Below are 26,536 nucleotides of genomic sequence, written 5' to 3'. Positions count from 1 at the left end.
TTGGCTGCTTACTATTTTACCAGCTCTAATTTTTTCTGTTTAGGATTGTCTCATAGGTTTCTGTTCACGATTACTGTTCAAAAGGCCGGTGAAAAATAATGATGTAGTACATATCTAGTGAGTTTAGCTTCTGTCAATTCTCATGTGTGGAATATGATGATTTAGTCAAAAACTTGAAATTGTTTGTTTCTTTTTCTTGCAGTGGTTACCACATTATTGTTGAGGAAAAGAAATCTCGTCGTGTCAGGAAGACATCAGAAATGCTAAAATGTTTTCCAGTTCCCATACATTACCTGAATGCATCATTGTTAAATTCACAGTACTACTTTGCCGCAGAACTCCCTCCAAATCTTTTGTCAAATGCCCTTATCTTTACAGTCGGTGACAATAAAACATATAACGGGTACTGGAATGCTCCACTTCTACCACAGAAAAGCTACAGTATCTACTATCAAGCTGTCAGCAGAGCCAATGGGGTAAGACAGTGCAGTGCAGAATGTCCTGAGCTCATTGTCAAGTTTTCAAAGGGAACAGCTGAAATCAACAAAATCATTTGAGAAATCCTCTAGGCCCAAGGACATGTCATTCAGATATCATAGAAATAAAGCAGCCAATCACTTAAAATGTTTTATCATTTTAGTGCAGGCTATTAAGTGGCTTTCAAAGGAAGAAATGTGTAATAAATAACACTTGCTTTGCTTTATTCACACTACACTACACTATTTGCAGTTGGCCCATGCACTGAAATTGTTCTTAGACCTCTGTAGATTTAATGTTTATCAAAACTATGTTGTTTTGCCATGGGTTTAAGTGATATATATCAGTAAACATTATCCCCCCCCCCCCTTTGTATATAATAAAGGGGCTGCCATCTTGTTTAAGCTGTTTTAAACACATTTAATATCAGAAAATATTATCCCCCCCCCCCTTTGTATATGATAAAGGGGCTGCCATCTTGTTTAAGCTGTTTTAAACACATTTAAAGATATGCTTTATATCCGGACCCATGGACGTAGGCAACTATAGGATGAAGCTGTTCCATTCAAATGAATGGGAAAGAGGTCTGGACATACTCTGTGAACTATTACAGGAGGAGGATGTCTGTTCTCTGAGCCAGCATCTGTTGTGTTGACCTCTGTTATCTATCTTTAAGGTTTCATCTTTCACTGTACAAGAAAGGCATAACTGGGGAATGATCTATCGAGAACAGAAAGTCTCAGATTAGTTTAAGGCCTGGTGGGCAAAATGAAAACTGCAAGATTTCAGGATTATTTTAAAATATAGATAGTAAAATGGAAAAATTACTTAACCCATAGCCCATCCTTTCCCTCTCATCAACCTATTTAATTGTCTAAATATAATTTATTAGCTATATAGATCAGTTTCCTATCGTTGGTTGTCACTTACATGCATGAGGTGAGGGAATGACCTTATTCAACCATCCACTCTGTCTCTGTCCAAATCCCTCTTTGAAAGCAGCTCCTGAGAGACACTGACCATGTGGTTTCTGCCATGCACTGATGAGTCATGCTCTCTTTAGTGCTGAGAACTGGGAGGTGTGTACAGCCTTAGCCAATCAGACATTGAATCTCTCTTTGCTGCTGAGAGCATGAGGGTGAGGGCTGGCAGAGCAGAGCTGCAATGATTGCTGGGAGAAGTAGGCAAGGGGAGAGAAGGATGGCAAAGTATGTGAAGAAGCCAGAGAAGACAATGAAGGCCACTGGAGCCCTGCATATCCGGCAGGATGGTTTACAGGGAACATATCCAGGATGTGTGGTGGCTTTGGAGCTTTGGAGTCATGGCCGTAAATGTTGGCACCTCTGAATTTTTTCAAGAAAATGAAGTATTTCTCACAAAAAAGGATTGCAGTAACACATGTTTTGCTATACACATGTTTATTCACTTTGTGTGTATTGGAGCTAAACCAAAAAAAGGGAGGAAAAAAAGCAAATTGGACATAATGTCACACCAAACTCCAAAAATGGGCTTGACAAAATGATTGGCACCCTTTCAAAATTGTGGAAAAATAAGATAGTTTCAAGCATGTGATGCTCCTTTAAACTCACCTGGGGCAAGTAACAGGTGTGGGCAATATAAAAATCACACCTGAAAGCAGATAAAAAGGAGAGAAGTTCACTTATTATAATAATAATTATATATATATAGCGCCTACAGATTCCGCAGCGCTTACAATTATGGGGTACAAACAAAGACAAGTATCAGACATAATATTACACAATAACTATTCGAACAAGAGGTGTGGGGATATGTTGAGGCCAATTAAAGAATGTTATAGGCCTGTCTGAAGAGATGTGTTTTCATGCCATGTTTGAAACTATGGATGTTGTTGTTGAGTCTGAGTAATTGAGGTATAGCATTCCAGAGAACCGATGCAGCACGAGTGAAGTCTTGGAGACGGGAGTAAGAAGTTCAGATTATAGAAGATGTTAGTGTGAGATCATTAGCAGATCGGAGAGAACGTGTAGGATGGTAGACGGAGATTAGAGAGGAGATGTAGGGAGGTGCAGCATTGTGGAGAGCTTTGTGTGTGAGACTGAGGATTTTGTACTGTATTCTGGACTGAATTGGTAGCCAGTGTAGTGACTGGCACAGGGAGGAGGCATCGGTGTAGCGGCTGGAGAGGAAGATGAGTCTGGCTGCGGCATTAAGGATGCACTGAAGAGGAGAGAGTTTGGAGAAAGGAAGGCCTATTAGTAAAGAGTTACAGTAGTCGAGGCGGGAGTGAATCAAAGCAATAATGAGAGTTTTAGCAGTTTCAGTAGTGAGAAACGGGCGGATTCTGGAAATGTTTTTGAGATGCTGGTGACAAGAACGTGAAAGGGACTGAATATGGGGAGTGAAAGACAGATCAGAGTCAAGTATAACTCCAAGACAGCGAGCCTGCTGCCTGGGAGTTATGGTAGTCCCACATACCAAGATGGAAATGTCAGGGTTAGGTACAGTATCAGTTGATGGAGAAAAAACAAGAAGTTCTGTTTTCGAAAGATTTAGTTTCAGATATAAAGAGGACATGATGTCTGAGACGGCAGAGAGACAGTCACTTGTAATCTGTAGGAGTGCAGGGGTGATGTTGGAGGAAGAGGTATAGAGTTGTGTGTCATTAGCATAGAGGTGGTACTGGAAACCAAATCTACTGATTGTTTTTCCAGTAGAGGACCCAGGACTGATCCCTGGGGAACCCCAACAGCAAGGGGAAGAGGAGAAGAAGTAGAGCCAGAAAACGAGATGCTAAAAGGAGCGGCCAGAGAGATAGGAGGAAAACCAGGCGAGAGCAGAGTCCTTGAGACCGATGGAGCGGAGACTACTGAGGAGGAGTTGGTGATCCACAGTGTCAAAAGCCGCAGAGAGGTCCAAGAGAATCAGTAAAGAGAAATTGCCATTTGATTTGGCCATCAGAAGATCGTTAGTGACTTTGGTTAGGGCCGTTTCTGTAAGGGGTCAAGGAGAGAGTTCTCGGAGAGATAGCGGATAAGGCGGGAGTAGACCAAGCGTTCCAGGAGTTTGGAGTTAAAGGGGAGATTTGACACGGGTCGATAGTTGGCTGCACAGGACGGGTCCAGAGATGTTTTTTTCAATAGTGGGGTTATGATAGAGTGTTTGAAAGAGGAGGGAAAGACCCCAGAAGAGAGGGAGAGGTTAAAGATTTTAGTTAGGTGACAGCTGATAGCAGGAGAGAGAGACTGGATGAGGTGTGAAGGCAGGGGTCACTAGAGCAGGTAGTGGGGCGGGGGCGGAGGAGCGGAGCCTGGAAACCTCATCCTCCGTTACAGGCTCAAAAACTGAGAGTGATGAAGAGGAGATGTGGCTGGGAATTGGATCAGAACTTTTAGGGGACTGGGAGAGGATTTCATCACGAATGTCATCGATTTTAGTTTTGAAGTATTTGGCCAGGTCTTCAGCACAGAGATCAGTGATTGGGGTCTGTACTTTAGGCCGAAGGAGAGAGTTGAACGTGTCAAAAAGGCGTTTTGGGTTGTTAGACCGAGAGGAGATGAGGGAGGTAAAATATGTTTGTTTGACGAGATGAAGAGCGGAGTAATAGGATTTAAGCATAAATTTAAGTGCAGATAGTCTGAAGAAGTCTTAGTTTTCCTTCACAGACGTTCAGCACACCTAGAGCATCGCCTGAGAAAGCAGGTTGTTAGCGTGTGCCAGGGTTGCTGCCGTCTGTGTCGGGAGGTTTGTGTTTTAGAGGGTGCCATTTGAACCAGGGTAGACTTTAGGGTGTCATGGTAATGTTTGGCTGCTAGATTAGGGCAGGAGAGAGAAGAGATTGGTGATAGTGAAGATTGTAGAATGTCTATAAATTGACTAGTGTTTATGGCACGCAGGTTTCTGTAAGTGTACAAGGTTGGAGTGTCTGGAAGAGGATAGGAGTTACCGATAGAGAAAGAGAGAAGGTTGTGGTCAGAGAGCTCGAAAGGAGAATTAGTAATTTTAGAGACAGAGCAAAGTCTAGAGAAGATCAAGACCAGTGTATTCCCATCCTTGTGTGTGGGAGAGTCAGTAAGCTGTAAAAGGGCAAAAGAGGAGGTTAGAGACAGAAGCCGAGAGGCAGAAGAGGAGATTGGGGTATCGATGGGGATATTAAAATCACCCATGATGAGTGTAGGTGTTTCTGAGGAAAGAAAGTGAGGGAGCCAGGTGACAAAATGATCCAGGAACACTTGGGGAGAACCAGGAGGATGATAGATGATCACCACTCTGAGAGACAATGGGCGGAAGAGCCTGATGGTGTGGAAGGTAATGGGGGGATGACTTGAAAAGTGCATTGTGGGGCTAGAAGCACCCCAACTCCTCCACCATGCCTGGTGTCAGATCTAGGGGTATGGGAAAAGTGAAGGTCACCATAAGATAAAGCAATGAGAGAAGCAGTGTCAGAAGGTTGTATCCATGTTTCTGTGAGAGCCAGCAGATTAAGAGAATTAGTGAGAAATAAGCCATGAATCTGGGTGAGCTTATTGCACACAGATCGAGAGTTTAGGAGAGCGCAGTTAAAGTTTGTAGTTGTTCCGCAAGAGGCAGGTAGTGTAGAGCAAATATTCGTGAAAGGTGGGCCAGGGTTAGGAGCAATGTCCCCAGCAGCTAAAAGCAGAAGAAAGAAGAGGGAGAGCAGATGGCTGGGTGAAGTGATGGAGCGACTTCTGTGCTCTACCATGGAATGAGGTGACTTTGGGTGGTTTATGATGGTGAGCAGTGCATGCGAGCAATACATAGGTGAGGGAAGGAGGCATGGACAGATGTATATAGAGTCCACCGGAGAAATCGGTGGGGGATAGAAGAGAAAATGTATCACAATGATGTAAGTAATAAGGGAGTGCATGTTTGTTTTTTGTTTTTTCTGAAAAGAGTGACTTACTTTTGTAGTTATAATGTTGAGTTAGTTCCCTTTTGTTCCCTTCTGGTTCAATACTGGTATAATTCTTGATATCACACTTAAGAAGCACTTTAGATGGCAGTTTCAGATGGCATATTTGAATGTCTCCAGACCTATGGTCTAACAGACCTATTGTCTCAAATATATAGTACTAGGCTAAGCCAGCAAATTGCCAGAGGATTGCTATCAGGTGTGAAAAAGGGTGGGGGAGCTATAGCATTTGGAGGAGAAAGTTAAGAAAAAATAAATAAAAAAGTTTGGGATCACTTAGGGGAAATAAATTGTGATCAAACAAAATAGAAACACTTGCCAAATAACAGTAATAAGTATAATGACAATGCAATGCTGGTGGTAGTTGTTCAAGGGATGAATGATGACATACCAAATAACAGTAATAAGTATAATGACAATGCAATGATGGTGGTAGTTGTTCAAGGGATGAATGATGACATACCAAATAACAGTAATAAGTATAATGACAATGCAATGATGGTGGTAGTTGTTCAAGGGATGAATGATGACATACCAAATAACAGTAATAAGTATAATGACAATGCAATGATGGTGGTAGTTGTTCAAGGGATGAATGATGACATACTTTAGATGGCAGTTTCAGATGGCATATTTGAATGTCTCCAGACCTTAGTCTTTGCATTGTGTGTCTGTGTGTGCCACACTAAGCATGGACAACAGAAAGTGGAGAAGAGGACTTGAGAACCAAAATTGTGGAAAAATATCAACAATCTCAAGGTTACAAGTCCATCTCCAAATATCTAGATTTGCCTTTGTCCACAGTGCGCAACATTGTCAAGAAGTTTGTAACCCACGGCACTGTAGCTAATCTCCCTGGGCATGGACAAAAGATAACAATTGATGAAAGGTGTCAATGCAGGATAGTCTGGATGGTGGATAAGCAGCCCAAAACAAGTTCCAAAGATAATCAAGCTGTCCTGCAGGCTTAGGGAGCATCAGTGTCAGCGCGAACTATCCGTCGACATTTAAATGAAACACTATGGCAGGAAGCCCAGGAGGACCCCACTGCTGACACAGAGACATAAAAAAGCAAGACTACATTTTGCCAAAAAGAGTAAGCCAAAATCCTTCTGGTAAAACGTCTTGTGGATAGATGAGACCAAGATAGAGCTTTTTGGTAAAGCACATCATTCTACTGTTTACCGAAAACGAAGCAAGCCCTACAAAGAAAAGAACACAGTACCTATAGTGAAATATGGTGGAGGTTTAATGATGTTTTGAGGATTACCAATGGATTTTGGATCTTCCAGCATGACAATGACCCCAAACATATGTCAAAAAGCACCCAGATATAGATGGCAATAAAGCGCTGGAGAGTTCTGAAGTGGCAGCAATGAGTCCAGATCTAAATCCCATTGAAAACTTGTGGAGAGATCTTAAAATTGCTGTTGGGAAAAGGTGCCCTTCCAATAAGAGAGACCTGGAGCAGTTTGCAAAGGACGAGTGGTCCAACATTCCGACTGAGAGGTGTAAGAAGCTTATTGATGGTTATAGGAAGCAACTGATTTCAGTAATTTTTTCCAAAGGGTGTGCAACCAAATATTAAGTTAAGGGTGCCAATAATTTTGTGCAGACCATTTTTGGAGTTTGGTGTGACATTATGTCAAATTTGATTTTTTACCTCCCTTTTTTGGTTTAGTTCCAATACACACAAGGGGAATAAACGTGTATAGCAAAACATGTGTTACTTTTCGGTTTTCTGTGAGAAAAACTTTCAGGGGTGCCAACATTTACAGCAATGACTGTATATTATTCCCTGGAGTACCCCTTTAAAGTGTTCCTCCAAAGCTCATGTCCTGTGTGATTTTCAGCCCCATCAAATGTATGTGAATGCAATGTGATGGGTTTCGTATGATCACCTTGGCAACCTGACTGCCCAGCGGGGACTGTGATTCTGCATGCAGTAACTGATATAAACTTTAAAGATACACTTTAAAAGCTTATTTGCAAATATACATATTCTGTATTACCGAGTGTTATTTTTCTTAAATGATAGATTATTCCCTGAAAGGATAAAGCACAGAGTAAATATAATACATCAACAAGTTTGCTGGTAATGTAAATAATGCATCTTCAAAAACAAAACATTTTTTTCTCCTTTTCTCACAGGAAACAAAAATTGACTGTGTGAGGATAGCCACAAAAGGTAGGTTAAAATAAAGTTCTGTTACATTTCGATATTACCAGGGTTACATTGACAGTAAGTAATATTTAGTAACTAGTTTCAGCCTATATATGCAATCAGATATAGTTTTTTAATTAGAGGGGAATTGTCTACATAAAAGTCTTCCTATCAGACATTAGTACACTGCATGTTTACATTACAACATTAACCCCTTAAGGACTCAGGGTGTACCCCCGTTCCATAATGCATAGCGAGTCGGGCAGAGACCTGTGGCTAATAGCGCACAGCACTGATTGCGATGCCATGTGCTATTAACCCTTTAGAAGCGGCGTTCAAAGTTGAACACCGCGTCTACAGTGAAAGTAAACTAATGCTAGTTAGCTCAGGGGGCTGTTCGGGATCGCCGTGTAGAAATCGCGGCATCCCGAACAGCTGTAGGACAGCAGGAGGGTCCCCTTACCTGCCTCCTGTTGTCCGATTGCTGAATGACTGCTCAGTGTCTGAGATCCAGGCATGAGCAGTCAAGCGGCAGAATCATTGATCAATGGTTTCCTATGAGAAACCATTGATCAATGTAAAAGATCAGTGTGCGCAGTGTTATAGCCCCCTATAAGAGCTATAACATTGCAAAAAAAAAAGTGGAAAAAAAAGTTAGTAAAGATGATTTAACCCCTTCCCTCATAAAAGTTTGAATCACCCCCCTTTTCCCATTAAAAAAAAAAAAGTGTAAGTGTAAATAAAAATAAACATATGTGGTATCGCTGCGTGGGGAAATGTCCGAATTATAAAAATATATTGTTAATTAAACCGCACGGTCAATGGCGTACACGCAAAAAAATTCCAAAATAGTGTATTTTTGGTCACTTTTTATATCATGAAAAAATGAATAAAAAGCGATCAAAAAGTCTGATCAATACAAAAATGGAACCGCTAAAAATTTCAGATCACGGCACAAAAAATTTGCCCTCATACCACCCCATATGTGCAAAAATAAAAAAGTTATAGGGGTCAGAAGATGACAATTTTAAACATATACATTTTCCTGCATGTAGTTATGATTTTTTCCAGAAGTACATCAAAAGTCAAACCTATATAAGAAGGGTATCATTTTAATCGTATGGACCTACAGAATAAAGATAAGGTGTCATTTTTACTGAAAAATGTACTGCTTAGAAACGGAAGCCCCTAAAAGCTACAAATTGGCATAATTTTCTTACATTTTGTCGCACAATGATTATTTTTTCAGTTTCACCATAGATTTTTTAGGTGAAATGACTGATGTCATTACAAAGAAGAATTAGTGGTGCAAAAAAATAAGCCATCATATGGATTTTTAGGTGCAAAATTGAAAGGGTTATGATTTTCTAACTTTAAGGAGGAAAAAACGAAAGTGCAAAAATGGAAAAATGCTCAGTCCTTAAGGGGTTAAAGGGGTACTCTGCTAAAAAAAAAACAAACTTTTTTTAACCCCTTAACAACCACGGACGTAAATGTACGTCCTGGTGCGGTGGTACTTGGCGCACCAGGACGTCCACTTACGTTCTGTGTATGACCGCGAGCATTGGAGCAGTGCTTGTGTCATACACTGCAGGTTCTGGCTGCTAGCAGCAGCCGGTGGACCCACCGGTAATGGCTGTCATCCGCGATTGCACGGATGTCCGCCATTAAGCCCTCAGATGCTCAGATCAGTACAGATTACGGCATCTGCCGCAGTGCGCATGTTAAAATAGATGATCGGATAGCCCGCAGCGCTGCCGCGGGGATCCGATCATCTGTAATGGCGGACGGAGGTCCCCTCCGTCCATCTCCCGCCATCCACTGCTCTCGCTCTGAGATCGAGCAGACCAGAGCAGAAGATCAACGATAATACTGATCATTGCTATGTCCTGTGCATAGCACTGAACAGCAATCAAATTATTGCTATAGATAGTCTCCTATGGGGACATAAAAAGTGTAAAAAAAAAAAAGGGAAAAATCCCCTCCCCCAATAAAAATGACAATTGTCTTTTTTCCCCATTTTACCCTCAAAAAGCGTAACAATTTTTTTTGGTATCGCCGCATGCATAAATGTTGGGACTATCAAAATATAATGTTAATGATCCCGTACGGTAAACGGCGTAAACGTACAAAATAAAAATAAAAAGTCCAAAAATGCTTTTTTTTTGTTACATTTTATTCCCAAAAAAATTATAAAAATTTATCTAAAAGTTTTATATATGCAAATGTGGTATCGATAAAAAAGTACAGCTGACGGTGCAAATAATGAGCCCTCATACCGCCCTATATATGGTAAAAAGAATAAGTTATAGGTTGTCAAAATAGGGCGATTTTAGATGACTTATTTTGTACAAAAAGTTTTTTAAATTTTTTAAAGCGGTATAAAAGTATCTAGCCATGGGTATCATTTTAACCGTATTGACCCGCAGAATAAAGAACACATGCCATTTTTACCGTAGAGTGTACAGTGTGAAAACGAAACCTTCCAAAATGTGCAAAATTGTGGTTTTCATTTAAATGGGCACTGTCAGATACAAAAACTTTTGATATGTTGTAAAGCATGCAAAACCAATAGGTTTTGCAATTGCCTTCATTAGAAAATGTTTAGTATTCATAGTGAAAAAGCCAGTCAAACAACTGCCCCCCCCCCCTGCCTGCTTGGACACGTACTAGTCCTGCTGTGTCCATGCGTCATCACCTATGTCATGGACACACTTCCTTGATTGACAGCTGTGAGTGAAGGCTCACAGCTGGAAGAACAATCCTCCCACTGTCAGCTTGTGTCCCGCTACTGTCAGTGAGGACAAGCTGGGAGTTGTTGTTTTGCTAATGCTAGGGGAGATGTGAGCAGACAGCATACTGAGAGAGGGGGCGTAGACCTGCACAGTGAGGCCATGTCCCCTCCTTTTTAGAGGAATTCAGACTAGTGAGCTAAATTAAAAGTGTAATAAAAAATATATATAAAAGGTGCTAGACACATAAAAATTTGATGTACATGGTCAGGATTAGGTACTGAGTGATATATAAAAAAAATAAATGTTTTTTGTTGGACCTGACGGGTACGCTTTAAATTTCCTCCCTAAAAAAATTATTTTTTGGGTTCGCCGTACATTTTAGGGTAAAATGAGAGGTATCATTACAAAGTACAATTGGCCCCGCAAAAAACAAGCCCTTATTTGGGTCTGTAGATGGAAATATTAAAGAGTTATGGATTTTAGAAGGCGTGGAGGAAAAAACGAAAACGCAAAAATAAAATCAGCCTGGTCCTTAAGGTTAAAATGGGTTGGGCCTTAAGGGGTTAAATCAACTGGTTCCTGAAAGTTAAACAGATTTGTAAATTATTTCTATTTATAGGAGTTCGTTAAGCTAAAACTTTTAACCCCCGCTGTGCCCGGGCTGTAAAACTATACATAATAAACTTTCACTTACCTGCCTACGATCCCCCGTTGTTCCAATATCGCCGTCCCATTCTCCGGTCCTGGTCTCTTCCACTTCCTGCGGGTCGGTGACTTCACTCTGCGCTCAGCCTATCAGCGGCCGCAGCAATGTCCGCTGATAGGCTGAGCGCAGAGTGAAGTCACCGACCCACAGGAAGAGGAAGCTGACAGGGACCGGAGCATGGGCGGCAATATCGGAACAACGGGGGATCGTAGGCAGATAAGTGAAAGTTTATTATGTATAGTTTTACAGCCCGGGCACAGCGGGGGATAAAAGATTTTAGTTTGAGAACTCCTTTAAAAATCTTAATCCTTCCAGTACTTATCAGCTTCTGTATACTACTAGGAAGTTATTTTATTTTTGAACTTATCGGTTGAAAGATAAATTGGCATTGCTCTACTGAGTGGTAGGGTATATGCACCCGTGCAGTCTTTGTCCCACACCCGGATCGGCTTGTGGTGCTCAATGTCTTCCGAGAAATATCCAGTGCAATGTAAGAAATACAGATAGCACTCACGATATTCCAGCAATGTGTAGTTTTATTGCAGTCAGGTCAGTATACAGGTATGGCCGACGGGCCATTTCTCGCTCACAATCAGCGCTTTCTCAAGACCAATCATTGGTCTTGAGAAAGCGCTGATTGTAAATTGTAGTTTTATTCTATGTCTATATCTTGCTGTAACTGGCACGGATGGGGCTTCTATATGCTAACTGGCACTGACATCAGCGCCACTTATGAATATTCATCCCCCCTCCCTCCAGTTAGGAGCGACGAAGAGAGGGAGAACTGGAGGGAGTTGGCGCTGACGTCAGTGCCAGTTAACCTACAGAAGCCCTGCCCGTGCCAGTTACAGCAAGATATACACATAGAATAAAACTACAATTGCAGGCGAACGGCCAGGAGGGCTCATTTTAATCAGCATCTCCCGCACTATCCATCAGTACCTGTGGATAGTGCGGGAGAAAATATCTGACAGTTTTCCTTTAACGCACAGCGGCGTACATTTACGGCGCGGTGTTCTGGGTTCGCCACTTCACCGGACAGAGTGATCGGGCCGGGACGGCTGCTGTTATCGAATAGCAGCCATCTCGGCATATCGCCCAGGGGGGGTCCTGAGTCAATTCAGACCGGCGATCTGCGTCGATTCCGGGTCATTTGGGTCTCTGGTGACCTGGAAAATAAGGGGGATCGGGGGTGTCCAAGACACCCCGGTCCCCCTGAACAGAAGTTAGGTTGCAGGGGCGCCACCCCTCCTATCAATTCTATTGGTGGGTCAAAAGCGACCTACCAATAGCAGATCGGGGGTGGGGGGGTTAAAGTTCAGTTCCCCCGTTCTGCCCACCGACGGTAATCCTGGCAGAACGGGGAACTGTCCGGCGGCGGCGGTGGAGGTCCCTTACCGGCGATCAGCGGCGGCGGGCGGCGATCATCTCTCCCCCCTGGTGCGGCATGCAGCGATCCTACGGAAGCCAGTGAGTTGCCTAGCAACATTTGGAGAGCTACAGTTTGGAGACCACTATACAGTGGTCTCTCAACTGTAGCCCTCCAGATGTTGCAAAACTACAAATCCCAGCATGCCCACACAGCAAACTGCTGTCTGGGCATGCTGGGATCTGTAGTTTTGCAACAGCTGGATTGCTACAGTTGAGAGATCACTGTGCGGTGGTTTCTAAACCGTGGCCCTCTAAATCTTTCAAAACTACAACTCCCAGCATGTACAAACAGCAAAGGGCTGTCTCGCCATGCTGGGAGTTGTAGTTGCGTACCTCCAGCTGTTGTATAACTACATCTCTCAGCATGCCCTTTGGCGATCAGTACATGCTGGGAGTTGTAGTTTTGCAACAGCTGAAGGCACACTGGTTGGAACATACTGAGTTAGGTAATAGAACCTAACTGAAGGTTTTCCAACCAGTGTGCCTCCAGCTGTTGCAAAAGTACAACTCGCAGCATGCACTGATGGTTTGTCAGTACATGCTGGGAGTTGTAGTTTTGCAACAGCTGGAGGTTTGCGCCCCCCCCCCCCCCCATGTGAATGTACAGGGTACTCACCGTAAACACGCCAGTGCAAATGTACCCTAAAAACACTAAACTACACTAACAAATAATAAAAGGTAAAACACTACATATACACCCCATACACTGCCCCCCCCAAATAAAAATGAAAAACGTATCATACGGCAGTGTTTCCGAAACTGAGCCTCCAGCTGTTGCAAAGCAACAACCCCCAGCATTTCAGGACAGCCACTGACTGTTCAGGCATGCTGGGAGTTTAGCAACAGCTGGAGGCACCCTGTTTTGGAATCATTGGCGTAGAATACCCCTATGTCCACCCCTATGCAATTCCTAATATAGTCCTCAAATTCGCATGGCGCTCTCTCACTTCAGAGCCCTGTCGTATTTCAAGGAAACAGTTTAGGGCCACATATGGGGTATCTCCGTACTCGGGAGCAATTGCATTACAAATTTTGGGGGGCTTTTTCTCCTTTTACCCCTTATGAAAAGGAAAGGTTGGGGACTACACCCGCCTGTTAGTGTAAAAAAATTACATTTTTACACTAACATGCTGGTGTTGCCCTATACTTTTTATTTTCACAAGAAGTAAAATTTTAAACGCAATTTCTCCTTAGTACGGAAATACTCCATATGTGGACGTAAAATGCTCTGCAGACACACTACAAGGCTCAGGAGTGAGAGCGCACTATGTACATTTGAGGCCTAAATTGGTGATTTGCACAGGGGGGGCTGATTTTACAGCGGTTTTGACACAAACGCAAAAAAATAAATTCCCACATATGACCCTATTTTGGTAACTACACCCCTCACGCAATGTTACAAGGGGGATAGAGAGCCTTAACACCACACAGGTGTTTGACGAACTTTCGTTAAAGTTGGATGGGAAAATGAAAAAAAATTTTTTAACTAAAATGCTGGTGTTACCCTATATTTTTCATTCTAACATGGGAAAATAGGAAAAAAAGCCCCCCAAAATTTGTAACCCCATTTCTTCTGAGTAAGAACATATCCCATATGTGGATGTAAAGTGCTCTGCGGGCGCATTACAATGCTCAGAAGAGGAGCGCCATTGGGCTTATAGAGAGAAAATTTGTCTGGAATTGAAGGCCACGTGTGTTTACAAAGCCCCCATAGTGCCAGAACAATGGACCCCCCCCCCCCACATGTGACCCCATTTTGGAAACTACACCCCTCACGTAATGTAATAAGGGGTATAGTGAGCATTTACGTCCCACAGATGTCTGACAGATTTTTGGAACAGTGGTTCGTTACAATGAAAAATAAAATTTTTCATTTGCTCAGCCCATTATTCCAAAGATCTGTCAAACACCAGTGGGATGAAAATGCTCACTGCACCCCGTATTAAATTCTGTGGGGGGTGTAGTTTCCAAAATGGGGTCACATGTGGGGGGGGTCCACTGTTCTGGCACCACTGGGGCTTTGTAAACGCACATGGCCCCCGACTTCTATTCCAACCAAATTCTCTCTCCAAAAGCCCAACGGTGCTCCTTCTCTTCTGAGCATTTTAGTGCACCAGCAGAGCACTTGACGTCCACACATGGGGTATTTCCATACTCAGAAGAAATGGGGTTACAAATTTTAGGGTGCATTTTCTCCTATTACCCCATGTAAAAATGTAAAATTTGGTGAAAAACCAGCATTTTTGTGAAAAAAAAATGTTTTTCATTCGCACATCCGACTTTAACGAAAAGTCGTCAAACACCTGTGGGATGTTGAGGCTCACTGTACCCCTTGTTACCTTCCTTTAGGGGTGTAGTTTCCAAAATAGTATGCCTTGTGTTTTTTTTTTTTTTTTGCTGTTCAGGCACCATAGGGGCTTCCTAAATGTGACTTGCCCCCCAATAACCATTTCAGAAAAACTCACTCTCCAAAATCCCATTGTTGCTCCTTCCATTCTAGGGCCCTCTAGTGCACCCACGGAGCACTTGACATACACATATGAGGTATTTCCTTACTCAAGAGAAATTGGGTTACAAATTTTAGGAATATTTCTCTCCTTTTAAGCCTTGTAAAAATTCAATACCTGGGTCAACATGGCACAATTCCCTCCCTGTCCCCAGTTTTATAGTTACATGGGCCCTGGGGACTGCGGTCCTTCATGCTCCGGCGGTCTCCTGATCTGTCACTGTGCGCCGCTCACTGACTGACGAGTGACGTCGTGTTGAGGACGTCACTTGTCATATAGCGCACAGTGACAGATCAGGAGACCGCAGGAGCATGAAGGACCGCAGTCCCCAGGGCACATGTAACTGTAAAAACGGGGACGTGGAGGGAATTGGGCAGTGGTGGCGGCGGGATGTTTAACTATAAAATGGGGGACGGGGAGGGAATTGGGCAATGTCGACGGGACATATAACTATAAAACCGGGGAGGGAATCGGGCAGTGGGACTCTGGCCAGGCATAAGCTGCTGCAGTTCAATGATTTAAAGCGTCTGCTTTAAATCATTGAACTGCAGCGGCTTTTGCGTGGTCACAAACAGTCTATCGGCTTATAACACGCAGATAGACTTTAGGCTAAAAAATTTAGCATAAAAAATGCGTGTTATACGCCGATAAATATGGAAATTTATTTGGAATGTCCATTTTCCTTATAAGCAGAGAGTTTCAAAGTTAAAAAAATTGCAACATTTTCAAATCTTTCATCAAATTTTGGAATGTTTCACCAAGAAAAGATGCAAGTATTGACGAAAATTTTACACTATTATGAAGTAGAATATGTCACGAAAAAACGATCTCGGAATCAGAATGAAAAGTAAAAGCATCCCAGAGTAATTAATGCTTAAAAGGACAGTGGTCAGATTTGCAAAAAAAGGGTTGCGTCCTTAAGGTGAAAATGAGCTGTGTCCTTTATGGAGTTAAGGAAAAAATTATTCTGCATTTATAGCCAATACACTTCAAGGGGATTCCGCAGTCCCATTCACACTGCAGAATTTCCGCATCAGTCTTTCCGCTTCTAAAATTCCACACTCTGTAAAATTCCACTCTCTGCCATAAGTCTTGTCTTATATTTCTGTGCAAAATGCAGAATTGGTGCTTAATGTCTGCAAAATGCATGTAGAATTGGTGTGGAATTTAACCTTTTATTCTAGTAACGCCCACCTTTTAAAGTGTACTGCAGAATTAATTCATAAGGCTGGGTTCACACCACGTTTTGTACTTACGGTTCCCGTATTCTGCTGGGGGAGAGGGGGCGGGGCTCATATGCGGTTTCCCGACCACAGGCAAAAACGTGGTCAACCGCATTTTTGCCTACGGTCGGGAAACCGAATACGGCAAAAAACGCAGCCGACCGGAGGCTGCAGTTCACTCCGGTCGGCTCATAGACATGCATTAAATACTGTTCCCGTATACGGCTGAGTGCGTGCACCGCGATTCCCCCCACGCCCCCCCTCCCCCAGCCATATACAGGAACCGTAAGTACAAAACGTGGTGTGAACCCAGCCTTACTGCGGAAGTTTGTGTGAATTCCGCATAAATTCCGTGAAAGCTGGAAAGATGAGGAATTCAAGCCAAATGAATGTGGACGCAGAATTCAGGCAAACATGCGGAAATTCTGGTGTGTGAACATAGCCGAAGAATGCAGCAAACTCAGTTTTATTTTATTTTCAATTTTTGATGAATATGGGCATACATGTGGGAAATTTCTATAGATTGTGTAAAATGTAGTTCTGATTAGGGGGATTTATCAAAACCTCTGTAGAGGAAGAATAATTGTTCTGTCTTCCTACACGTTCACACAGTGTGTAATCTGACATTCAGCATAAACGATCCCTGTCTTCCAAATAAGAGGACTGTTCTTTGTAGTTCAACAAGTTTATTGGTCAACAGGTTGTAATAAGTGGTAAAACTATAAGAATACAAACAATATGTATAAGTAAAACAACTGCATGTATCATACATTACATAACAGTGAAGCACATGGCAAAATGGCAGCCTATACATAGGATTGCATGGATAGCTAACAGTCTAACATCTACACATGTACTACCCTGAGTAGTAATACAAACAACTGCACAGCTCTGGATAGCATAATGCCCTAGTAACAGAGGTAAGTGACTCACCAGATATGCTGTTACACAGTTGGTGGAGTTTTAGAAGGAAGAGATGTAGAGCAGCTCTGGTCCTGTGTCCATGAGACTAAGGACTGCCCCTTTTTCTTCCCAGAATGCCTTGCAACAACCCACATTGCATAGCACCACCCACAAGGCAGAATACTTATATCAATAAAAACAAGGTGTAATACAACTTAACACCACTAGATGGTGCTATAACCACACTAATGTACTCTCAGATATAGTGACAGGCAGAAAGCAAATTGTAAATGCTTCTCAAAATGCTGGGCAGAACAGTAATGCAGTTTCACACAGCAACAGATCATTATTAGGGTCCATTCACACGTACAGTATTATGTGCAGATTTAATGCGCAGGATTTGAAGCTGTGTTCAGTCATTTAGTTTACATGGAAATCTGTAGCAGAAAATCCTGCACATCAAACCTGCTCATCAAATCTTCACAGAATACTGTACGTGTGAATAGACCATTAAAGAGGCATTTGAAAAACAAAACATCTAATTGTTTGCTGAGCTTATTTCCTAGACCACACTCCAATTCCTTTATGCATATCCATACCGCTTGGATTTATAGGGGAACATACAGGGAGTCTGTTAACAACCTAATTATTGCTGCAAAAAGGGGAGTATTGTTACGCCTAGCGCTCCGGGTCCCCGCTCCTCCCCGGAGCGCTCACGGCGTCTCTCTCCCCGCAGCGCCCCGGTCGGTCCCGCTGACCGGGAGCGCTGCACTGTCATGGCCGTCGGGGATGCGATTCGCACAGCGGGACGCGCCCGCTCGCGAATCGCATCCCAGGTCACTTACCCGTCCCGGTCCCCTGCTGTCATGTGCTGGCGCGCGCGGCTCCGCTCTCTAGGGCGCGCGCGCGCCAGCTCTCTGAGACTTAAAGGGCCAGTGCACCAATGATTGGTGCCTGGCCCAATTAGCTTAATTGGCTCCCACCTGCTCCCAGACTATATCTGATCACTGCCCCTGCACTCCCCGGCCGGATCTTGTTGCCTTGTGCCAGTGAAAGCGTTTAGTGTGTCCAAAGCCTGTGTTCCTGAACCCTTGCTATCCATCTTGACTACGAACCTTGCCGCCTGCCCCCGACCTTCTGCTACGTCTGACCTTGCCTCTGCCTAGTCCTTCTGTCCCACGCCTTCTCAGCAGTCAGCGAGGTAGAGCCGTTGCTAGTGGATACGACCTGGTTGCTACTGCCGCAGCAAGACCATCCCGCTTTGCGGCGGGCTCTGGTGAACACCAGTAGCCTCTTAGAACCGGTCCACTAGCACGGTCCACGCCAATCCCTCGCTGACACAGAGGATCCACTACCTGGAAGCCGAATCGTGACAAGTATGCTCAATGACCATTGCTCAATTACCATATTGTTGTGAGTTGCTCTAATTCTCCATATTATGATGATTATAAATGATGATAATAATAACAATAAGCAATAGTAATAATAGTAACAGTATTCAACAGTAAAATAAGTGATATCATTATTAATGATAATATTAATGATAATATTATTATTAAGTAATAAAATAGTTTTATATTTCTTTTCATTTATATCAGTTCATTTATTTTTTACATTTGTTACAGAAGAACTCACATTGCCGATATTGGTTAATTCATGTTTACATCCATTTCTGTCAGCAATAATCCATTCTCACAGGGGACTGTGTTTGAAGTATAGTCTTCTCTATGAAGTTTACTTTGCTTTTTGTTCTAGGGATTCACTTAAAAGTTCTTTTTCTTTTCTCACTTTTGACCTTCTTTAGCCAACTTCATCCAAACCAAAAGTGATTTGTGTGTTTGTGATGCTAAATAGATATTGACCTCTCCTTGACTGTTAGTACTGAACCCTATCATGTGAAAGCCAACAACATATATGCTTTCAACAATAAAAATACCAACAAAATCGAACCACACACATATTTAAGGAATAGATTTATTATGCAGTAAACGTCATGACGGCTGTTGAATACCCTGCTCTTAGAGCAGTATATTATAGCACTGTATAATATATTATAGCACTATATAATATCTGAGCACTGATATCTACATTGGGATTTGTAAAAAAGTTAAACAAAAAGTTGATAAAAGTGATTTAACCCCTTCCCTAATAAAAGTTAGAATATATATATGTAATTAAAAATAAACATCATCGCCACTTGCGTAAATATCTGAACTAAAAAATATAATGTTAATTTAACCATAAGGTCAATAGTGTATACATAAAAAAAAAAAAAGAAATACCAAAGTTCAGAATTGAGTATTTTTGGTCACTTGGTCACACTGTATATCCTAAATTTTTTTTATAAAAAGTGATCAAAAAGTCCCATCAAAACAAACTAGATAAAAACTAGAGATCACAGCACGAAAAATGGGCCCTCACAAATCCCCATATGCGGAAAAAAATAAAAAAAAGTTATAGAGGTCAGAAGTGGACATTTTTAAACATATTTTTAAACATATGCATATATCATAAGGGGGCGGGGCTATGACATCACAAGCTCCCGGCGCCGGCTCCAGCGTTCGGAACAGTTTGTTCCAAATGCTGAGCAGCGGAGTACCCCTTTAATTTTCGTACAAAAAAGCTATCATTTTTAAGAAAAGTAAAACAAGATCAGACCTATATAAATTGGGCATAATTGTAATCGTATGGACCGACAGAATAAAGTGCAATGGGTGAAATTAAAAGACCCCAAAAGTTACAAAATGGTGTTTGTTTGTTTTGTTTCTTTCAATTTTGCCCCACAAATATATTTTGACTGATGTTATGACCAAGTAAAATTAGTAGCACAAAAAACAAGCCCTCATATGGGTCTGTAGGTGGAAAATTTAAAGCGTAAAGATTTTTAAAAAGGGAGGAGGAAAAAACGAAAAGTTGAAAAAACAAAAATTAATTTTTAGTACTAGCTTACCATCTAACCCCAATTCTTTAACCAATTAAGTATTTTACTGATTACATCTCTGAACGTTTTCCAAAATATGTGAATTGTGGGCGTACCTAAATTAGATGCAAAAGTCTGTGATAACTTGAACATTATGGACAGTTATTATGGTTTCCATACCTAATTTAATATAGTTTATGTAGGTAATGATAAAGCCTATATAATTGTATTACTCTATGCATAACATTTACTGATTTAAAGGGGTTTTCCGGCCATTGAGATCTTATGCTCTATCCAAAGGATAGGGCATAAGATGTCTGATCGCAGGGGGCCCACCGCTGGAACCCCCCGTGATCTCTGTGCAGCACCCCATTCTATGCTTGGCTGCTGCTCCAGTCTTGGAAACCTCTGTGGAGATGTGACCTCATGCCACGCCTCCTCATGACCTCATGCCATGCCCCCTCCATTCATGTCTATAGAAGGGGATGTGAATAACCAGGTATCCAGGGGGTGTGAATAACCAGGTATATTGCACTGGTTACTAACCAGGTATCCCATATTGCACTGGTTACTAACTTTTTTTTTTTTGCTCAAGCTCCCCTTGGCAGCCCTTTTTCAATAATGTTAACCCCCCCCATTTTTGAGTCATGTTTGTAATGAATTTAGTTACTGTTATTTCAAGTGTATATGCTTTTCGTTACTCCATATCCTCTCCCAAGGCACCCTGCTCCTATTCCTATCTTCCCAGCCCCCCTGATTCTCTTACCACCTAAGTACACAATGTGACCACACCAGCAGAATAGTGAGTGCAGCTCTGGAGTAGAATACATAATGTAATTTAGGATCAGTACACAATAAGCAATGTAATGTATATACAACAGGCCTCAACAAACACGTTGCCACATCGCCTGTGATCTTGTCAGCCCGTTATATACAGTTGTTGCAGCTTCTGCTCCGCTCCTCAGCTCATATTTCCCACATTCCGTCCCTTGCAGAGCATGTCAGTAGGTACACTCGGGTGGCCCTTTATTCTTCACACAGTTGAGAGCAAAGCATCCTGGGAACATGGGGGCACAAGAACTTGACAGGAGAAGAAGGAAAACGCTCAGTACTGCATGGCACCTCATTAATGAAGACATTGCTTCCATCTTGGTCCCCCTGATATCAATGTCACCATTTGTGTCATACAGCTTTCCTAGACTCCTAAATGGCAAAGATGTTGATCTGCCGTACTGGGCTCTGGAAAAGTTGAATGGCACACATTGTGACAGCCTTCTTTGGTGTCTTTCAGATTTTCCAAGCTGATCTGCTATTTAGGATTATGGAAAAGCTTGACGACACACATTGTGACAGCCTAGTTTTTATAGCTCAGCTTTCATATGTTAATGAACTTTGGTAAAGTGAAAGCTGAACTGTGATTGGTTGCTGTGGGCAAAATCTCTCCACTTTTTCTCTCACACATTTTTCTAAATAAGCGTGTGAGAGAAAAGAGGTCCTAAGCGTTTTTTTTTTTTTTTTTTTTTTTACCATTATACCCTTTTCTTATAAATTCTGATTTTTGGAGTGTGTGAGGAAACCAGAGTACTCAGAGGAAACCCCAACATGGGTAGAGATTACAAATGAAGTATCATTCACATATGTAATATCTCACCACTACAGCATTATATTGAAACATAGAGTTTGGATGTAGCCTAAAAAATGGTTAAAGAAACACTCTAACTTATAAATGTTTTAATAATTTTCCTACGGTTTGACACGAGATCAAAGAACACCAGAGAATGCATAGATGGCATATGTCCATTAGCCACAGTTTCCATGGTCTCCTACTGGTCGTGCATCCTAGAGGTATGCCATCAGTGTACATTAAAACCTCAGCTTAGAAGCTTAGACAACCGCTTAACATTTTTAATTTATACTTAGCCCAATAATTACACTGTTTATTTAAATGATCTCATAAAAGTAAAGGCAACAACTTTTGCTGTTTGGTTGTACATTCGATTGAGAACAGGTAGATCTTATTAAGAAGAATTGTAAGGATTATCTGTTGAAAAAATGAAACTCGAGCATGCTCATATCCATACCCTAATAGCCAAATTAATATTTTAAGTTCACATTTTCTCACAGTGAATGTTTAACAGATTTATTAATAGACCTGGCGTAGAAATTGTACCTTTAGCTCTGTAAAAAGCAAATCAGAAAATGAGAACTCTTAGGCTTATAATGGATGGCACAATGCACACCTTACTTGCCCTTTTCCTCTTGGAGCTATTTAAAGCTAATTAAAAGCTCATTCACCTTGCCTATTTTTGGAATTAAAGTCTTTATATAAGAAAGCTATCAAGATCAATGATCAAGTGCTGCTCATGTTAAAACTTTTAGTGATGTATTCGGCATGATACTCTATTATCAGCAATCTAATAGTCATTTTATCAACTTTCTCAGTGTAAGGAAACTGCCATTGATATTTTATGTAAACTTTTGGGGGGAAAATTTATCAAAGCAGTAGATTCTTTTTGCTTAAAATTGTCGCAAAAAAGTCGCAAGTACGACTACTCTCTTTTTTCTGCGACTTTTTGATTGTGCAGTGCCCTAAGCAAAAAATTAAAATCTTGCTTGCCAAAGCAAAAAGTGATTTTTGACTTGCAGTGGTCAGAGATTTATCAAGGGCGAAAGTCGCAAAAAAGTCGCATGGCACGAAAAAACCTACTAAATTTACTCCAGCTCAGACATGGAGCAGAGAAAGCCACTACCAAAGCAAAAAAAGAAAAATTGCTTACATGAAAGAAATTTATCAACAGACTGAGACCAGTTGATTAATAAGTCACACATAAGCAAAAAAATTGTAAGAAAAAAATAACTAAAAAAAGGAATACATAAGCAAACATTGATAAATGTCCTCCTTGGGGAGGGATGTGTATTCCATTGATTCTTCAAACTGGTATATAACAAGCCAAGACATACACATTTAAAACATGTGTTCAAGTTATCATATCTTGTCTAGCTGAACAGCAGGGTCTACCCTAATACACATTAAATTGTCACTGGAGCCTATAGATATAGGAAACAGTTGTCAACATTTTCCTAATGGCCTTTATGACCAGACAAACTATGCACTGCTTTACATGACAATGAAACTGGAAAGTACAACTATAGCAAGATCTAGGTGCATGCAAGAAAACGAAATCAGTCATTTATTTACAGTTTATTAAATGGTAAGTAAATTACCTATTTCTGGCAGTTGTGTTTGAGTGGAGACTTTCAAAGTGAAGGATTTAAAGGAAAATTGTCACTTGTTTTCTCCCGCACTATCCACAGTTTTATTATCTGTTGAAATCTTCCTGTAACTGGCATGGGCGTGGCTTCGGCGCTTAACTTAACCGCTCCTAACTGGGGGGAGGGTGGATGAATATTCATAAGCGGCGCTGACGTGAGTGCCAGTTAAGCGCTGAAGCCCCGCCCATGCCAGTTACCGGAAGATTTCAACAGATAATAAAACTACAATTGCAGGAGAACGGCGGCACAGATCCGGACAAGGTAGGGCTCATTTTAATCAGCGTCTCCCGCACTATCCACCAGTACCTGTGGATAGTGCGGGAGAAAACAAGTGACAGTGCGGGAGAAAACAAGTGACAGTTTTCCTTTTAGGGTAATAGGGAAAGCAAGTCGAATGCTTTGCTGCATAGCTCGAAAAAAAGCCCAAAATATATACACCAAGAAACAAAGTACAACAAAACAGTAAAGTCTTTATTAGCAAAAATCCAAAGTGTATAAAATAATCTCATAAAAAAGAGAGACACAGCACACATTGTGGAAACTACACATGGAAAAGACCCAATAAACAATGGTACTTAAGTAGATAAATGAACAATGGCACGAGAAAAGATGTACACAGATACATCCTGGATGACTTAATGGATAAAGTAATTGCTGCAGGACACAGCACTGCAAATACTGTAAGCCAGGAAAGAGGTGGCATCAGAAATCCCAAAGAAACTCAAAAAACCAAAGGGAAGCAAAGGTCAGACCCATGCATACCTACCTCAATACACCTTTTGCTGTAGGACACTTTGTCATGGGGTTCATCCCGCTGCATAAGGCTCGAATGAGACCATATCTGAAATATATAGTTGGAGATTTATCAAAACCTATGTAGAGCAAGAGTGGTGCAGTTGCCTATAGAAACCCATCAGATTGTTTCTTCCATTTTCAAAAAGGCCTCTAAAAACAATATTGGTTGCTATGGGCAACTGCTCCACTTTTTTGCTGCACAGACTTAGATAAATCTCCACCAACTTCTCTCTCAGTCACAAAGGGTGGAATTTATCAAAACCTGTGCAAAGAAAAAGTGGAGCAGCTGTCCATAGAAACCAATCAGATTGCATCTCTCAGAGGCCCAAGAAGCGATCTGATTGGTTGCTATGGGCAACTGGGCTATTTTTTCTCTGCACAGGTTGTAGTAAATTTCCCCCATCCACCTTCTCCACCTCCTCCTAAAACATTATTGAGACCCCCCTGTCTGCAGTCTGACTCCACAGAAACACAAAAGGGACAAGCTGATTAGCCAAAGAAGATACGCATGACAATAACGCCACTGTTCCGAAAAATACAGTTTTCATCATTTTAGTGTTTTGCATCATTCTAACGTTCATCATTTTATTCTTCTTAGTCAAATTGTCTATTTGGATTATCGGTTTTGTCCAAACATATGTTTTCATTTTTTAACTTTCGGATGACTCTAAATGTATGAAAATTTTAGAAATTAACTAAAAAATAAATTTGTAACAAAACTAATTGCACAGGTCTAAAACTTGCCTACAGGTAGTGAAGTTCAGTAGTTCAATGGTGCACTACATGTTTCAGCATAACAACTTTATAATAGAGTTATCAAACTGTGTGACATAAAAAAAATGTAATGCTTTTCCCACAGCAACCAATCACAGCTCAGCTTTCATTTTACCAGAGCTCATTTCCAGAGCTGTGATTGGTTGCTGTGGGAAAATCGCAAATTTTTTTCTCTCACACAGTTTGATAAATCTGGACCAGTGTGTCTACAGATTCGCGCATACAAGCCTATTTACTGTTGTCTCTGTTGATAATTAAAGTACCCAATTCCCCCACCCCAACATGTTTTACCAACTTACAAAAATAAAACTAGGCAGTGGGCCATTCACCAATTTTTAGGCTATAGGTTGTTAACAACTTTGCTTTGGCTTTTATAAAGAGACACATATTATTTTGGTCATTGCAACGATATACTAAGTTTCAGTGAAGAAGATTTAAAAATATATTTGTAGTGTGTTTAACCCCTTCCCGACCTATGACATACCTGTACGTCATGGGTGGCAAGGTGTTCCCGACCCATGACATACAGGTACGTCATGGACATTACTGCCGCTACTCGCGGCATCCCGCAGCGCCCGGAAAGATGGTGGCTATCACTGATAGCCAGCCATCTTACCGTGCGACCACGGGGGGTTTCGTCCCCCCCCCCCCCCCCCCCAGCGATCGCTGCTATCAGCTGGTCAAATCTGACTAGCTGATAGCAGCGTTTCGCTATCAGAATACTTAGCAGCGCGGTGTGTGAGTTCCGATCACGGGGATCGGGACACACACCGCTCTGCTAAGTGTCCCTGTCCCGTCCCCCGGCGTCACTTACCCGTCGGAGCGGTGTCCCGAGCGGTCCCGGCGTCCTCCGTGCGGTCCCGGCGTCCTCCGTGCGGTCCTGGCTGCGCTGCGTCCCGGAGGTGAGTTTCCGGCAGCAGTACGGCATCTTCATTGGCAGCAGTGAGATCGCCGTAAAGCGATCTCACTGCTGCCTCTGAGAGTTTCAAAACTGCAACTCCCAGCATGCCCAGACAGCCTTTGGCTTTCTGGGCATGCTGGGAGTTGTAGTTTTGCAACATCTGGAGGCCCACAGTTTGGAGACCACTGTATAATGGTCTCCAATCTGTTCTCTTCCAGATGTTGCAAAACTACAAATCTCAGCATGCTCAGTCTGTCCAGGCATGCTGGGAGTTGTAGTTCTCTAACATCTGGAAGAGCACAGATTGGAGACCATTATACAGTGGTCTCCAAACTGTGGACCTCCAGATGTTGCAAAACTACAACTCCCAGCATGCCCAGACTGCCCAAGCATGCTGGAAGTTGTAGTTCGGCAACATCTGATCCTTCAGATATTGCCGAACTACAACTTCCAGCATGCCTTGGCAGTCTGGGCATGCTGGGAGTTGTAGTTTTGCAACAACTGGAGGCACACTAGTTGGGAAACATTGTCCGTTTCCTACCTCAGTGCCTCCAGCTGTTGCAATTGTTGCAAAACTATAACTCCCAGCATGCACTGACAGACCATGCATGCTGGGAGTTGTAGTTTTGCAACAGCTGGAGGCACACTGGTTTGGAAACACTAAGTTTGGTTGCAAAACACTTGAAAGTTTATTACTTAACTTAGTGTTTCCAAACCAGTGTTCCTCCAGCTGTTGCAAAACTACAACTCCCAGCATGCACGGACAGCCAAAGGGCATGCTCGGAGTTTGCAACAGCTGGATGTTTGCCCCCTCC

At 42.1% G+C, this 26,536-nt stretch overlaps 1 protein-coding gene across 11 annotated transcripts in view; it reads left to right on the top strand.

The window, feature by feature from the left end:
• PTPRM (protein tyrosine phosphatase receptor type M) overlaps positions 1-26,536 on the top strand; it is an 898,578-nt gene that overhangs the window by 544,322 nt on the left and 327,720 nt on the right. For all 11 annotated transcript variants that reach the window (XM_056521605.1, XM_056521601.1, XM_056521594.1 and 8 more), the window contains 2 exons: positions 203-476; positions 7,541-7,577. In XM_056521605.1, coding sequence (XP_056377580.1) covers positions 203-476; positions 7,541-7,577 — 311 coding nt within the window. The remainder of the gene's footprint in view (positions 1-202; positions 477-7,540; positions 7,578-26,536) is intronic.

The sequence above is a fragment of the Hyla sarda genome, chromosome 5 (assembly GCF_029499605.1).
Source record: "Hyla sarda isolate aHylSar1 chromosome 5, aHylSar1.hap1, whole genome shotgun sequence".
Classification (NCBI taxonomy): domain Eukaryota; kingdom Metazoa; phylum Chordata; class Amphibia; order Anura; family Hylidae; genus Hyla; species Hyla sarda.
The sequence above is the reverse complement of the archived record's forward strand: the minus strand, read 5'-3'. Positions and strand labels throughout refer to the sequence as shown.